Below are 15,210 nucleotides of genomic sequence, written 5' to 3' on the forward strand. Positions count from 1 at the left end.
CAAGATCCATACCGAGACCAATGTGGACCACTTCTCAAACCTTGGGAGCCTCCTGTCAGCAAGAAAAAACATCGATGACGAAGTCCAATACTTCAGTGTGCCAGTGCAGTCTTCAGCCGCCTGAGGAAAAGAGTGTTTGAAGACCAGGATCTCAAACCCGGCACCAAGCTCATGGTCTACAGAGCAGTAGTGATACCCACCCTCCCATATGCTTCAGAAACTTGGGGCTAGATTTTGTGCAGATTGTCCAAAAATGGGTGTTATTTCTGGCGTGGGCGGTAAATATGGGTTTTCAGATCGCCAGATTATCGCCCATTTTCAAACCCCCTAGTTTCCATTTTTAAAAATGGGCGTTACCACAAGCGATCTGAAATGGGCGTTAGTGTTAAATCTCTGACCTACTGCTATAAAATGTCGCCGTCCTTAGCAACGGCATGACAACACTCGTTTCCCGCGGGTGCTCAGGGGTCATCGTGACATGCGCAGAAGAGGAGACAGAGAGAGAGAGGGAGCAGAGAGGGACTGAACGCATGTGTGGGTGTGGTGTGTGCTTGTTTGGCTGTTGTGGGAGGCTGGAAGGACATTCACTAGCAGCAAAAAGCCTACTAAGCATCAAGAACGTAGTTGGCACCGAGTTTTTGTCCAACAAATAATATATAGCATGGAAGGGATGGAGGAGGCCCTGGAGCTGGTAGCCAGGAACACTGGTGGCAGAGGGCTCCCAGTGGGCCCGGAGCGTGGCACCCCAAGGTGCTGTACCCCATTGCCAATGACATGAGAGCCAGGAGGAAGATCTTGCTTTTGGCTCGGAGCACATTCCCACCTCGGGACCAGCCTCTCCCGTATCTGTCCAAGCAGCGGTTCTGCCGTCATCCCCCCCAATGAAGCATCGCCTGAGGAGTTCCTTGGCCAGACGGCTTGGAGTCAGGAGGGGAAGGGGTAGAGGTGGGGAGGAGAAGCGGGGCGGGGGGCAAGGAAAAGGAAAATGACATGCACGGCCGCAGGTGTTGTCTGGGGCATATTTTTAGGTTGCTGCTGCTATTTTGGTGGGAGGGTCGAGGCGGCTACCTTGTTGGTTTGCATTTGTGTTCTGTTTTGCGGTAAATGGGGACCATTGTAATGATGTAAATGTGATAAATTTGTTGTGGGGTGGGGTGTTTTCTACAGATATACTTATGATTTCAGACAAATGGTCGGATTAAATGCTTTTTATTTAACATAACCTTGTTGTGCATTGTCTCAAATAGCTGCACCGTTACACACTGGTGATTCCTTAACATGAAAGGGTATAATTACACTTAACTTGAATCAACTTAAACTTTAACTGTCACCAGGGTGATGTGCACCATTGATGTCTGAGCTGCACACCTAGCAGTGTTGCAGCTTTGTAAATACCACCAATGTTCTTTCAAGCAAAGCGCTCATTTATGAGCTGCTTATGTAAGAGTCTTGCAGCTATGTAGTCACCAGGGGCCTTTCCTGCGGTCTAGAGAGGGGCGGGGGCATGGTTTCATCGTCAGCTTGGTTGTCAGGCCTGAGGTCAGCATCCACCTCCTCATCCTCCTCTTCCTCTCTCTCCTGAGGTGGACCGTCAGACACTTCTGTCAAATCTTGCCCCTCTTGATAGCCAAGTTGTGCAGCATTGAGCACACCACCACAAATTGAGCTACCTGCTCAGGGTGGTCTTGGAGCTCGCCTCCTGAGTGGTCTAGGCATCTAAAGTGCTGCTTAAGGACTCCAATGGTTTTCTCCACATATTGCGAGTGGCTCTGTGGCTCTCGTATTGCTTCTCGGCTTCGGTGTGGGTGTCACGTAGTGGGGTCATAGCCAGGTGGCGAGGCCATATCCTTTGTCACCAAGCATCCAGCATTGACCTTGTGGCTGACTGGTAAATATGTAAGATACTGCGCTCTCACGCAGGATGTGAGCATCATGGATGCTGCCCGGAAATTTAGCATTCACTGCCATAATAATTTGCTGGTGGTCGACAACGAGTTGCACATTCAGGGAGTGGAATCCCTTGTGGTTCCTGAAAACCTGTGTATCCTGAAAAGGTGCCCGCATCGCGATGTGCGTACAGTCTATTGCTCCCTGCATCTTGGGGAAGTTAGCAATTCGGTAGAATCCTAAATCCCTCTCAGTCTGAGCCTCCCTGGTCATAGGGAAGCTGATAAAGTCCATCCTGTGTGCTTAAAGGGCTTCAGTGACCTGTCTAATGCAACAATGTGTGGAATGCTGAGATATAGCGCAAACGTAGCCAGCTGAGGCCTGAAAGGAACTAGACACGTAGAACGAAAGTGCCGCGGTAACCTTGACCTGATGGTGCTGGCAGGATGTAGATCTCCCCTGATGAGCTGGCATATCTCACTGATAACCTCCTTGTGTAAGCGCAGTCTCCTAAGGCAGAGGGTGTAACGTCTGCCTTAGGTGTAACTTGGTGTCAGACAAGTTGAGGTAAGACTTCTTCTCCCTGTAAGTGCAGTGGGTGTAACGTCTGGTCCTCCTCATCAGTCTGGCATGTCCTACATTGGGCACATAATGTTGTCGAATGTACCTTGTGCCATCTCGAGTCTGCAGCATGTGTGTGGTCATCAAGAGAGGCTGAGAAATGACAGGCCCCATTCCAATAGCTATCACTATTACACCAATTGTTCACAAACAATAAATGTCCCCACTAAAACACCTAAAATAAATTCCAATCGTCCACAGTATGATAAGATGTTTGTTCAGATGTTCACATCAGCTCCAAAGACCTCCAGAGTACATCCAAACTCCCCCGACGTTGAAGCAGAGCAGCCTTTTAAATGATGCGACATGTGATTTAGAAAATGGCGTCCATGCCGCTGAGTAGTTCCGGTCAGTTCAACTTTTTCACAGCGGTTTTTTCGGCGAGCGATATTGTCGGCGAGATGTGTGCGAGGTGCCGAAAGTAAGGATGGGTGATTTTCTGGGCTTTAAAAAGATCACATTTGCGGAAAATGACAAAAAACAGTGGCCGGGCGGTATTATTTAATCTCGGCGTTAATTACGGGCCGAAAGTAACGCTGGGCGATATTATGGGCATTGGTGTCGCCCATTTTGATCTTTCTGCCCCAAAAAAGTGGGCTGGCGGTATTTTCTATCGGCGTTATGTACATGTCGAAAGTAACGCTTGCCAATAAGTGACTGAGAAATGGGCGTTACTTTCCATTTTGTGGCTAAATTCACCTCAATTCTGCATTAAAATGGACATTAAGTGGGCGGTATGCATGCAAAAATGGAAAATCTAGCCCATGGACTATGTACAGTCGGTACCTCAAAGCACTGGAGAAGTACCATCAACGCTGCCTTCTCAAAATCCTGCAAATTCATTGGCAGGATAGGTGCACCAGCGTCAGCGTTCTCTCTTAGGCCAACAACCCTAGCATTGAGGCATTGACCACGCTCGATCAGCTTCGATGGGCGGGCCACACTGTCTGCATGCCCAACTCCCAAAACGAGCACTCTACTCCAAGCTACGTCACGGCAGGCGAGTCCCAAAAGGGCAGAGAAAATGCTTCAAGGACACCCTCAAAGCCTCATTGAAAAAATTTAACATTCCCACTGACTCTTGGGAATCCTTGGCCCAAGATTGCTCAAAGAGGAGAAAGATCCAAACACTTCGCCAGGAGCATGCCGAGGGCAAGTACAAACAGCAGAAGAAGCGTATGATAAATCAAGCACCCCACCCACCCATCCCTCCAACCACTGTCTACCCCACCTGTGACAGAGTCTGCAGGTCTCATCAGTCACCTTAGAACTCATTTTAGTGTGGAAACAAGTCATCCTTGACTCCGGGGGACTACCTAAGAAGAGAAGCACAAGTGTGATTAGCTGATTTTTTTGATGTAATATTGGCTGGATAGATGTATAATGGAGGCTTTTATTTCAGCATTGTGGCCAAGAGGTCAGTGTGAAAGTCAGTAACAGAGGGAAGGTGAGGTATGGGACAAATGATGAAATGGGAATTGGGGTTGTGTTCACTGGTACCGCAGGCGGATGATTCGATCCCCAATATCCTGGCCAGAAAGGGGCTGGATGGTTGCCTCCTTCCTTCTACCTCCTCCTCCTCCTCCTCCTCCTCCTGAGCTGGTGGCCCTATCCCTGGTGGCAAAGACTATGCTCTCACGATGGCCAGGTTATGCAGGATGCAGACGACCAGACATATGCTTCACTAAGTACTGTAGGGCTCTTCCAGGGCAGTCCAGGCAGCAGAAGCGCTATGATGTTTTGTGTGGCAGCATGGATCTCATTGTATGTATGCTGCCCACGTGTGGTTGAGTTGCAGAGTGGTGTCATGAGCCAGGATGATCAGCGATAGCCCTCGTCACCCAGTAACCACCCTCTGGTTTGTCTTGGTGGCTCAAAGAATGAGGATGCAGTGGACTGGCACAGAATAAAAGCATCATGACTGCTGCCAGGATACTGGGCATTCACCATCATGTGCTGAGCATGGTTGTACACCAACTGTACAGTGAGCACGTGGTAGTCTTTGCGGTTGCAGTACACATCAATCAATCTCTCAGAATGATGGGATGCAAGTCTCCCTTCTCTGAAAACTGCCAGGGTGCAGTAGATTTGCAGAGTATCAATCCCTGATGGCATTGGCATAAAACTGCCCATACTTCAGTAAAAATCAGAACCAGAGTGGGCCAAATGTTTGGAAACAGAAATATTCACACTGGTTCTGTAATGGGTGCTCTTGTAGAGGTTGTGGTTAGATATGTTATTGGAGCAGAGCACAGTGAGCTTCACTCTGTATTGGACTGTGCTGCACCCGAGATGTACATACTGACCACAAAACCACCAGGTTTCATACTTGGTATATCCTGTGAGCCAAACTCAACAAGGGCAGAAGGGAAGAGGGAGGAGAGAGTGAAAAAAGACAATTCACAGAGTACTCAATAGTTTCGTTCCTCATTTGTGATACTTGTCATTAAAATTGGAAATGCCACCTTTTAATCTTTAAACTTTGTTTTACCAGTTAGTGCTTTGCACGGCGGGATATCAATGCTGGGGAATGGAACACTTTCACTCCTACTTGCACCCAGTATCAATAGAGTATTCTGTGAATTGGCCAATCACTAATTTTTATTGTGCAGGCAGATTGGGCCTCTGAAAGACACAGCAGTACAGGAGGCAAAACACAAGTTGGTCCACTGTGCCCAAGCAATTGGAGGGAGAGGGAGAAAGAATAAGAGAGACAGGTAGGAAGAAACAAAGAGCACACAATGAGAACTGGCTTTAATACCCAAAGGAGCAGAATCATTTTACTTGAAACTGTAAATCTTGATTTTCAAAATTTTAACGATTTGCACCCATCAAGAAAGCCAATCCCAGTGAATATTAGATCATCAAGGAAAATTACTTTTAAAAGCACTATAAAACAACTCAATGGGTGAATGCACTGCCGACTTGGGTCCATCCTTGCTTTATGCTGAGTTAGCTAATCCCAAATTTTTCCAGTTCTGATGGAAGTCACAGAGCTGAAACATTAACTCTGTTTCTCGCTCCACAGGTGCTGCCTGACCTGCTGAGTATTTCCAGCATTTTCTGTTTTTATTATAGCTGATCTCAGTTGGGGCAACAATGTGAATGTTGCAATTACCTTCAGTGTCCCCATCTAAGGAGGGAATAAATCTGGTTAGGATTCATATTTCTGCCTGCGACTGAACAAACGGCTGGAATTTGGTGCTTGTGAATTTTGGACGAGACCAGGTTTGAGTTTGGCTGCAGTGGCCCTCACAGTCAAACTCCCTACTGAAACCTATCATCAGATGAAGAATGGAGCTTCCACTACCAATGTAACCAGGGACAAACCTACCCCAGGGCATTAGTTTATGCCTTCAGAAAGTATGGAAAAACAAATAGAAACACCATACATGGCAACTGTAGAAATAACAGCACAAAGAAAATGTTTTAGAATTTATTTGGCTTGGTTTACAAAACATTACACTGGTTATGAACAGTTCTTTTGCATAATTTTTCAAGTTCATACTCAATTACAAATTTTTTTTTTTTTTTTAAGGTGGACACAATTTTTTTCCCTGCAATAGTATTTCTCACTGATGGAGAGTTCTATTCCTGACAAAATACAGAATAGGTTAAACATAATCTTCCCGTTAAAAAGCAGCAGGTTTTCACGTGCCGTCCTTTGTTGGTTTGGCGCACTGTATGAGCAGCAATCGAAGGATCAAGGTGCTATCTCTTTTAACTAATCATCATTTTTAAAAGTTTGCTTAATTCAAACTCACAGCATTCATAAAAAGGCTTAGCAGAAGGGGATCTACGGTTTTTTGTTCAAACTGTTGAAATTTACGAGTGACATCAGAGAGTTTTTCAGGCACAGACTGAATGGAATGGACCGCCAGGTGAATAAGTAAAGACAAAAAAACTTGCTATCTTGTGTTTTACAATTTACGTGTTGAATGTAAACAAGGCGAGTAAAGACAAAGCAGGGGCAAAGCGTCTGAAACATGATAGCCACCTTTATAGACAGTGCAAGGAAAACATCCCATTGGCTAAAATGCAGGTTCATTTACAACCAAACACAAAAAAGTAAGAGATCAGCATCTCATGTAGTTGTATTTATTCAAAGGAAAAAAAGGAAAAATTAATCTCTACTTATTCACAATCACCCAGTTCATTAGTTCTTTTCCTTCATCGATTTTCCAGACTTCAAAGAAGGATTTCATTTTCTTCCTACAAGAAATAATAACAGGGTGACAGATTGTACATGTGGCATTAAGATTTGGCTGTAATTTATATGACAAACACAATGGAAGTGTAAAGAATATTTTCGTGTCTAATTACATGTCTTTCTTTGAAGCCATAGTTTAAACCCCACAACGATGTGGGCACAAAGTCCTGATTGTCTTAGTAATTACAACTGATAAAAATCCATAGTTAGAGTAAACAAACAGTTTTAATCCATCTAAATGTTAGTCAACAAAACAATATTTGACAGTCCTCGCTCTCCTTTATTAATGTCTCTTTGCATGAGGGCTGAACACTCATTCTGCCCAGGCTAGTAATGTGTTTTTATGATCACTAACACGCACAGACCTTACCCAGCTATTAGGGAGTACCTAGAAGTCAGAACTGAACTAAATTTTCAAACAATTACACAAATGCCAGCTAACACACAAGCAGCAGACTGCTTGTTGATTATGTTATGCAAATCGGTACAGAATTTGAAGTGGTTCTGTAATATAACCGTAATAATAGTTACATGTCATTGTTTACTACAGTACACATTCATTTATCACCCATAAATATCCTTACCATTTAGGACTGAGATGAGGAGAAATTTCTTCACTCAGAGGGTTGTGAATCTTTGGAATTCTCTAACACAGAGCGCTGTGGCTGCTCATTGAGTATATTCCACACAGAGATCGATAGGTTTTTGGGCACTAAGGGACTCAAGGGATATGGGGATAGGGCACAAAAGTGGAGTTGATGTAGAAGTTCAGCCGTGATCTTACTGAAGTGCCACAGCAGAATGCCGCAGGGCTCAGTGCTGGGACCCCAGCTCTTTACAATATACATAATGATTTGGATGAAGGAATTGAATGTAATATCTTCAAGTTTGCAGATGACTCTAAACTGGGTGGCGGTGTGAGCTGTGAGGGGGACGCTAAGAGGCTGCAGGGTGACTTGGACAGGTTAGGTGAGTGGCCAAATGCATGGCAGATGCAGTATAATGTGGATAAATGTGAGGTTATTCACTTTGGGGGCAAAAACACAAAGACAGATTATCTGAATGGCGGCAGATTAGGGAAAGGGGAGGTGCAATGAGACCTGGGTGTCATGGTACATCAGTCATTGAAAGTTGGCATACAGGTACAGCAGGCGGTGAAGGCAGCAAATGGTATGTTGGCCTTAATAGCTAGGGGATTTGAGTATAGGAGCAGGGAGGTCTTACTGCAGTTGTACAGGGCCTTGGTGAGGCCTCACCTGGAATATTGTGTTCAGTTTTGGTTTCTTAATCTGAGGAAGGACGTTCTTGCTATTGAGGGAGTGCAGCGAAGGTTCACCAGACTGATTCCCGGGATGGCTGAACTGACATATGAGGAGAGACTGGATCAACTGGGTCTTTATACATCGGAGTTTAGCAGGATGAGAGGGGATCTCATAGAAACGTATAAGATTCGGACAGGACGGGACAGGTTAGATGCGGGTAGAATGTTCCCGATGTTGGGGAAGTCCAGAACCGGGGGACACAATCTTAGGATAAGGGGTAGACCATTTAGGACTGAGATGAGGAGAAACTTCTTCACTCAGAGTTGTTAACTTGTGGAATTCCCTGCCGCAGAGAGTTGTTAATGCCAGTTCATTGGATATATTCACGAGGGTGTTAGATATGGCCCTTACGGCTAAAGGGATCAAGGGGTATGGAGAGAAAGCAGGAAAGGGGTACAGAGGGAATGATCAGCCATGATCTTATTAAATGGTGGTACAGGCTCGAAGGACCGAATGGCCTACTCGTACACCTATTTTCTATGTTGCTATGAAGGGCGGAGCAGGCTCAATTGGCCATGTGTCCTACTCCTGGTCCTATTTCTTATGTTCCATTTACACCTGGTTATTAAAGACAATGGCCCCAAAACCTTCCAGGGCTCCACTGGACTCCCTGTGTACCTCTGGCAGGATATCGGCGGAACCCACTGCAAAGTGTCAGGGGACTGGCTGAGTCAGGTCTCCGCAGTTTCCAGGATTTTCCGGACTGCCTAGTGGGGGGCAAATGTCATTGGGTGGCCGAATTGGGACAGGGCGTGCCTATGCTGGGAATTCCCTCGTCCCTGGCTTATTCAGGACCTGGAATGATATTGGAGGCTAATATACCCAGTGAGCTGGGTGGAAGTGGGCCCCCCCACCCCCACCCTGGGGAAAATCCATACCAGGCAAGCAGAGCTGGATCCCGAAGAATGGTACGTGTCTTGATTGGCCCCTTACACAACGGGGAGAAGGGGACAAGGCTGAGGTCGGAGGCAGGGCCTGGCAACCCATTTCCCGGCCCAATGATGGACAAGCACCAGGTTTTCTGGCTGTATGAGGCAGGCAGGTGCTGGAGATACACCCGCAGTTGTGTTCGATTAACACTGTCAACTCCAGCAGGCTCAGTGCTGGAGGGTACCAAAGGGCAAGCTCCGATTTTCAGGAACTATGGCCCTGAAATTCCGGCCTCCCCGGTTCCGTACGGGCCTGGGAAGGCATCGCAAAAGCCGGTTCTCGGCTCACAATGCGCATGCGCACCAAAAACCGGCGTTTCCGATCTGTCAAGTTTCTGATTTGATAGATTACATGCATCTCGGGGAGAAGGACATTCCCTATTTGCCCATCTCTTGCCCAGCGAATATCCTTAAAACTCTTGCGCCTGGTAAAAGTAGGCGCATAGCGTAAGAGTTTTAAAACATATCAAAAACATATAAAAATAAAATTTAAAGATACATATTTATGTTAAAAAACCCTGCCCACTCAGGTAATTTTATTTAACCATAATTAAAACGTTTAAAAAAAAAAATCAGCAATTTTTTTTTTCAAAACATTTCTATCAACTTTAACTTCTATAATGTATTTATGTGAGGTGTTTTAAAAAAAGTAATGTAATGTTTGGGTGTTTTTTTCATTCATAGTAATAGGAGTTTCGGACTTACAAAACTCCTGTTACTATGAATGAGAAAATACTTTACTGTGATTGGGTGTCCAGGCCCATGTGACTCCTATGAACGTCTCAATGTGAACGTACTCCGTTGCGCAAGAAGAGGAGTTCTCGAGTCCGGGATCTCTGGTGAGCATTCGACCAAAAGGTAAGTGCGCATCTTTTCTCCAATTTTAGTCGAACGCCCGCGGAAAGAAGAAATCGGGATTTCAGGCCCAGTAGCTTTCGCAACAGTTAGTTACAAAATGCGATCAATGACGGAACATTTTATTCCTTTTAATCATCATCCTTATTCTTCAAAGTGCACTCCACTAACATCTGCTTTTAAGACTGAGATCAATAGATTTTTGTTAGGTAACGGTAGCAAGGGATATGGAGCTAAGGTGGATAAATGGAGTTGAGGTGCAGATCAGCCATGATCTAATTGAATGGCAGAGCAGGCTTGAAGTGCTGAATTTCCTAGTCTTGTTCAAATTGTTCCTATGTTTCTATCATTAATACTACAACAATTTCTACAATATCAATATGATTCACATGCTGAAAAAAACAAGGAAGAGTGGAATTATCTGCTTTAAAAAGATATTTCATACGTGTGTTTTTAATCAGTTAAGCTAAAACGTGACAAAAATGCAAAGGTCATATAGCCTGTTAATGAAAAAGAACAAATATAAAGCATCTACAATAACAAACTCTTTGAGTTCAGGTCATTATTTTTTTGAAAAGGAAGAGGAAAAAAAGCAATCTGGGAAATATATGAGAAGATTTACAAGGTCTCTGGGGTAGAAACAAGCTGATCATCAGCGTAGTGGTTTCCACTATAAAAATCAACTTCTCAAGGCTTAAAGTTAATTAGTTTGTTCTAAAATCTCACTGGAAATCTTGTGCATCTCACTATTAGTGAGCTCATAGAACACGGCACTTCATGGAGGAAATGAATACACAGGAAAGGAGCAAACTGTTGGCTACATCGCAATGCACAGCAGTTAGGAGTTCAGAGTGCAAAGCAACAGGAAGAATCAAACAGGACCATGACACACTGGCAGGGTAACCTCAAGTGTCTCAAACTGAAGAACATAGTTCCATGGGCAACTCATAGGGCAGAAACATAACCAGACGTGAATTGATAATCTTTAGATTTTGGATAGAACACAAGTTTAGCCATTCTTGTTTACTGGGGGAGGGGGCGAGGGAGGGGAGCATTTTACCAGTACAGCTTGCAAAAGCAGTCTGTTTGCACAGACACCTCTGTTGACACCAGTGGTATCTGAATCTGGTGGTTAAAAGGAAATAGTAAGCAATTGAATTCAAAATTTATTCCATAAGTGAGGGTTATGAAACAATTCATGAGTATTGCAGACATGAATGGGTTATGCAATCTCCTCACATCAATTCTGTTTACACTATGATTTTTCCTGAGACATAATTGACACGTGTTTGAATTTTCCTGGGCATACTGCAGAGGGGATTTTCTAGCCCTAGCATTCGGGAGACAGGCCGAGCACAGTGCACCTGTCCAACTCTTCTGGGAGTCAGCCTAATTGGGTACTTAGTGCACAGAAGCTGGAGGAGATCCCTTGTGCTGCTTCAGCTATACAAGGGACTTGTACAGCCACTTAAATGGAAATTGGTCAATGAAGGGTAAGTGGCTAAATATGGAGGGCACAAAATTTTGTCCAGCAAAAAATAAATATGTGGGCAAAGTGAGGGAGCAGAACAGGATCTGAGCCTCTCCCTCCACTCGTATGACCTTGGTGTCATATTTGACCCTGAAATGAGCTTCCGACTAAATATCCACAGTATAACTAAGACCGCCGATTTCCATTTCCGTAACATTGCCCGTCTCCGCCCCTGCCTCAGTTCATCTGCTGCTGAAATCCTCATCCATGCCTTTGTTATCTCTAGACTTGACTATTCCACGCACTCCTGGCCGGCATCCCACATTCTATCCTACGTAAACTTAAGGCCATCCAAAACTTGGCAGCCTGTGTCCTAACTCGCACCAAATCCCGTTCACCTTTCACCTTTGTGCTCGCTGACCTATATTGGCACCCAGTTAAGCAACACCTCGATTTCAAAATTCTCATCCTTTTTTTCACATCCCTCCATGACCTTGCCATTGCCTATCACTGTAATCTCCTTCAGCCCCATAATTCCCCCCCACCCCCGAGATATTGCGCTCCTCTAATTCTGCCCTCTTGAGCATCCCTGATTAAAATCACTCAACCATTGGTGGCCGTGCCTTCTGTTACCTTGGCCCAATGCTCTGGAATTCCCTGCCTAAATCTCTCCGCCTTTCTTCCTCCTTTAAGACGCTCGTTAAAACCTATCTTGTTGACCAAGCTTTTGGTCACCTGCCCTTATTTCTCCTCATGTGGCTCGGTGTCAAATTTTTTGTCTTATAATACTCCTGTGAAGCACCTTGGGATGTTTTACTACGTTCAAGGTACTATATAAATACAAGTTGTTGTTGTTATTTGATGAATGGCGAGATGGAAATTGCTGTTGCATAAGGTTGTTCTATAACTACTCCAAAAAAGGTGTGGAATTGGAGATAATCTTCTGAGTTGAACTGAAATTTTGGCTGAATCAGAGAAAGCAAAGGGTGGTTGTGAAAAGAGCTGTTGGATTAGTGACAAACAGCACTGAAAGTTGACTATGTGTAAAAAAAAATCTGTCTTAAATCTCTTGTATTTAATTTTATATCCATGTCCCCTTCAGTGTATGCCCCTCAAGCACTGTAATAAGTCTGTTTATATCAACTCTGTCCTGTCCCTTCATAATTTTAAACATCGTTCTCAAATCACCTCGTAATCTTCTCTGTTGTAACAAAAACAACAGCTTATATTTATACAGATCCTGTAACGTAGTAAAATGTCCCAAGGAGTTTCACAGGAGCGTTATCAAACAAAATTTGACACCAAGTCACAAAGAGATATTAGGGCAGATGACCAAAAGCTTTGTCAAAAAGGTAGGTTCTAAGGAACATCTTGATAGAGTAAAGAGAGGTAGAGGTGCATTTATATAGCACCTTTTATAACTATTGGATGTCCCAAAGCGCTTTACAGCCAATGAAGTACTTTTGAAGTGCAGTCATTGTTGTAATTAATGTAGGAAACGGGGCAGCCAATTTTGCGCAGAGCAAGCTCCCACAAACAGCAATGTGATAGATAATTGCCAGATAATCTGTTTTTGTTGTATGAGGGATAAATATTGGCCAGGACACCAAGAATAACTGCTCTGCTCTTCAAAATAGTACCATGGAATCTTTTACAACCACCTGAGAGAGCAGACAGGGCCTCAGTTCAATGTCTCATCTGAAAGATAGCACCTCCAACAGTGCAGCACTCCCTCAGCACTGCACAGGAGTGTCAGCCTAGATTTTTTTGCTCAAGTCTCTGGAGTGGGACTTGAATTCACAACTTTGACTCAGAGGTGAGAGTATTGCTCAGTGAGGGAGGGAATTCCAGAGCCGAGGGCCTTGGCAGCTGAAGGCTCAGCCGCCAATGGTGGAGCAATTAAAATCGTGGATGTGCAAGAGGCCAGAATTGGAGGAGAGCAGGTATCTCAGAGGATTGTGGGGCTGGAAGAGATTATAGAGTTAGGGAGGGGTGAGGCCATGGAGGGATTTGAAAACCAGGATGAGAATGTTAAAATTGAGGCACTGCTTAACCGGGAGTCAATGTAGGCAGCGAGCACGGGGGTGATGGATCAACGGGACTTGATGAGCGTTAGGACATGCAGCCGAGTTTTGGATGACCTCAATTTTACGGAGGGTAGAAAATGGGAGGCCAAGCAGGAGTGGGTTGAAATAGTTAAGTCTAGAGGTAACAAAGTCATGGAGGAGAGTTTCAGCAGCAGATGAGCTGAGGCAGAGGCAGAGTTGGGCGATGTTATAAATAGACAATCTTAGTGATGGCGCAAATATGTAGTTGTAAACTTATTTTGGTGTCATATGACACCAAGGTTGCTAACAGTCTGATTCAGCCTCAGACAGTTGCCAGAGAGAGGGATGCATTCGGTGGCTAGGGAATGTGGTTTGTGCCGGGGACCAAAGACAATGCTGCGCTGCACCCTCTCTACTGACATCGTTCCTGTAGTAAGGAGCCCAAAACTGCACAAAGTACTGCAACTGTGGTTTTACTAATTTTTGCATAGATTCACCATTACATCTCAACTTTTCTATTTTATACTCCTTGCCATAAAACCCAGTATTCCATTAGCTTTTGTTATGGCCTTATCCACCCGAGGTGCTGCTCTTACAAACCTGAATTCCCAAATGCCCGTCCTCTTCCACATCACCCAACTTTCCCTGATCCAAAGTATAATTATTACTTTTAAATTAATTTTTTTTAAAACAATGTCGCCTCATATTTACGAATATAAAATGCCATCCGACACCTTTTTGTTCTTTCCAACAGCTTATCAATATGCCTTTGCATAAGAACATAAGAAATAGGAGCAGGAGTAGGCCATTTGACTCCCTCGAGCCTGCTCCGCCATTTAATAAGGTAATGGCTGATCTGATCATAGACTCAGCTCCACTTCCCTGCCCGCTCCCCAAAACACTTCATTCCCTTATCGCTCAAAAATCTGTCTATCTCTGCCTTAAATATATTTAATGACCAAGCCTCCACAGCTCTCGGACAGAGAATTCCACAGATTTACAACCCTCCGAGAGAAGAAATTCCTCATCTCAGATTTAAATGGGCGGCCTCTTATTCTGAGACTCTGTCCCCTAGTTTCAGTTTCCTCTGTGAGTGGAAATATCCTCTCTGCATCCACATTGTCGAGCCCCCTCATTATCTTATATGTTTCGATAAGAACACCTCTCATTCTTCTGAACTCCAATGAGTATAGGTCCAACCTACTCAACGTGAACTTTTATGTTGTGCAGTAACCTTTTATATGGCACCTTATCGAATGCCTTCTGGAAATCCAAATACACCACATCCACTGGTTCCCCCTTATCCACCCTGCTAGTTACATACTCAAAGAACGCCAGCAAATTTGTCAAACATGATTTCCCTTTCATAAAACCATGCCGACTCTGCTTGATTGAATAATGCTTTTCCAAATGTCCTGCTGCTGCTTCCTTAATTATGGACTCCAGCATTTTCCCAACGACAGATGTTAAGCTAACCAGGTCTATAGTTTCCTGCTTTCTGTCTGCCTCTTTTTTAAAAAAATAGGGGCATTACATTTGCGGTTTTCCAATCTGCTGGGACTTCCCGAGAATCCAGGCAATTTTGGTAGATTACAACCAATGCATCACTATCTCTGCAGCCACTTCTTTTAGGACTCTAGGATGCAAGCCATCAGGTCCAGGGCACTTGTTCGCCTTTAGTCCCATTACTTTACCGAGTACTACTTTTTTGGTGATAGTGATTGTATTAAGTTCCTCCCACCCTATAGCCCCTTGATTATCCACGATTGGGATGTTTTCAGTATCTTCTACCGTGGAGATTGATACAAAATATTTGTACAAAGTCTCTGCCATTTCCCTGTTCCCCATTATTAATTCCCCAGTCTCA

At 44.4% G+C, this 15,210-nt stretch overlaps 1 protein-coding gene across 1 annotated transcript in view; it reads right to left on the reverse strand.

Annotated features, from left to right (window-relative positions):
- Window positions 1–5,931: 5,931 nt before the first annotated feature.
- The window catches only part of msh3 (mutS homolog 3 (E. coli)), a 348,510-nt gene continuing 339,231 nt past the window's right edge, over window positions 5,932–15,210 (reverse strand). Inside the window, exon 24 of the mRNA XM_070885637.1 lies at window positions 5,932–6,720. Coding sequence (XP_070741738.1) covers window positions 6,639–6,720 — 82 coding nt within the window. The 3' untranslated portion in view covers window positions 5,932–6,638. The remainder of the gene's footprint in view (window positions 6,721–15,210) is intronic.

Source organism: Pristiophorus japonicus, chromosome 1 (assembly GCF_044704955.1).
Source record: "Pristiophorus japonicus isolate sPriJap1 chromosome 1, sPriJap1.hap1, whole genome shotgun sequence".
Taxonomy (NCBI): domain Eukaryota; kingdom Metazoa; phylum Chordata; class Chondrichthyes; family Pristiophoridae; genus Pristiophorus; species Pristiophorus japonicus.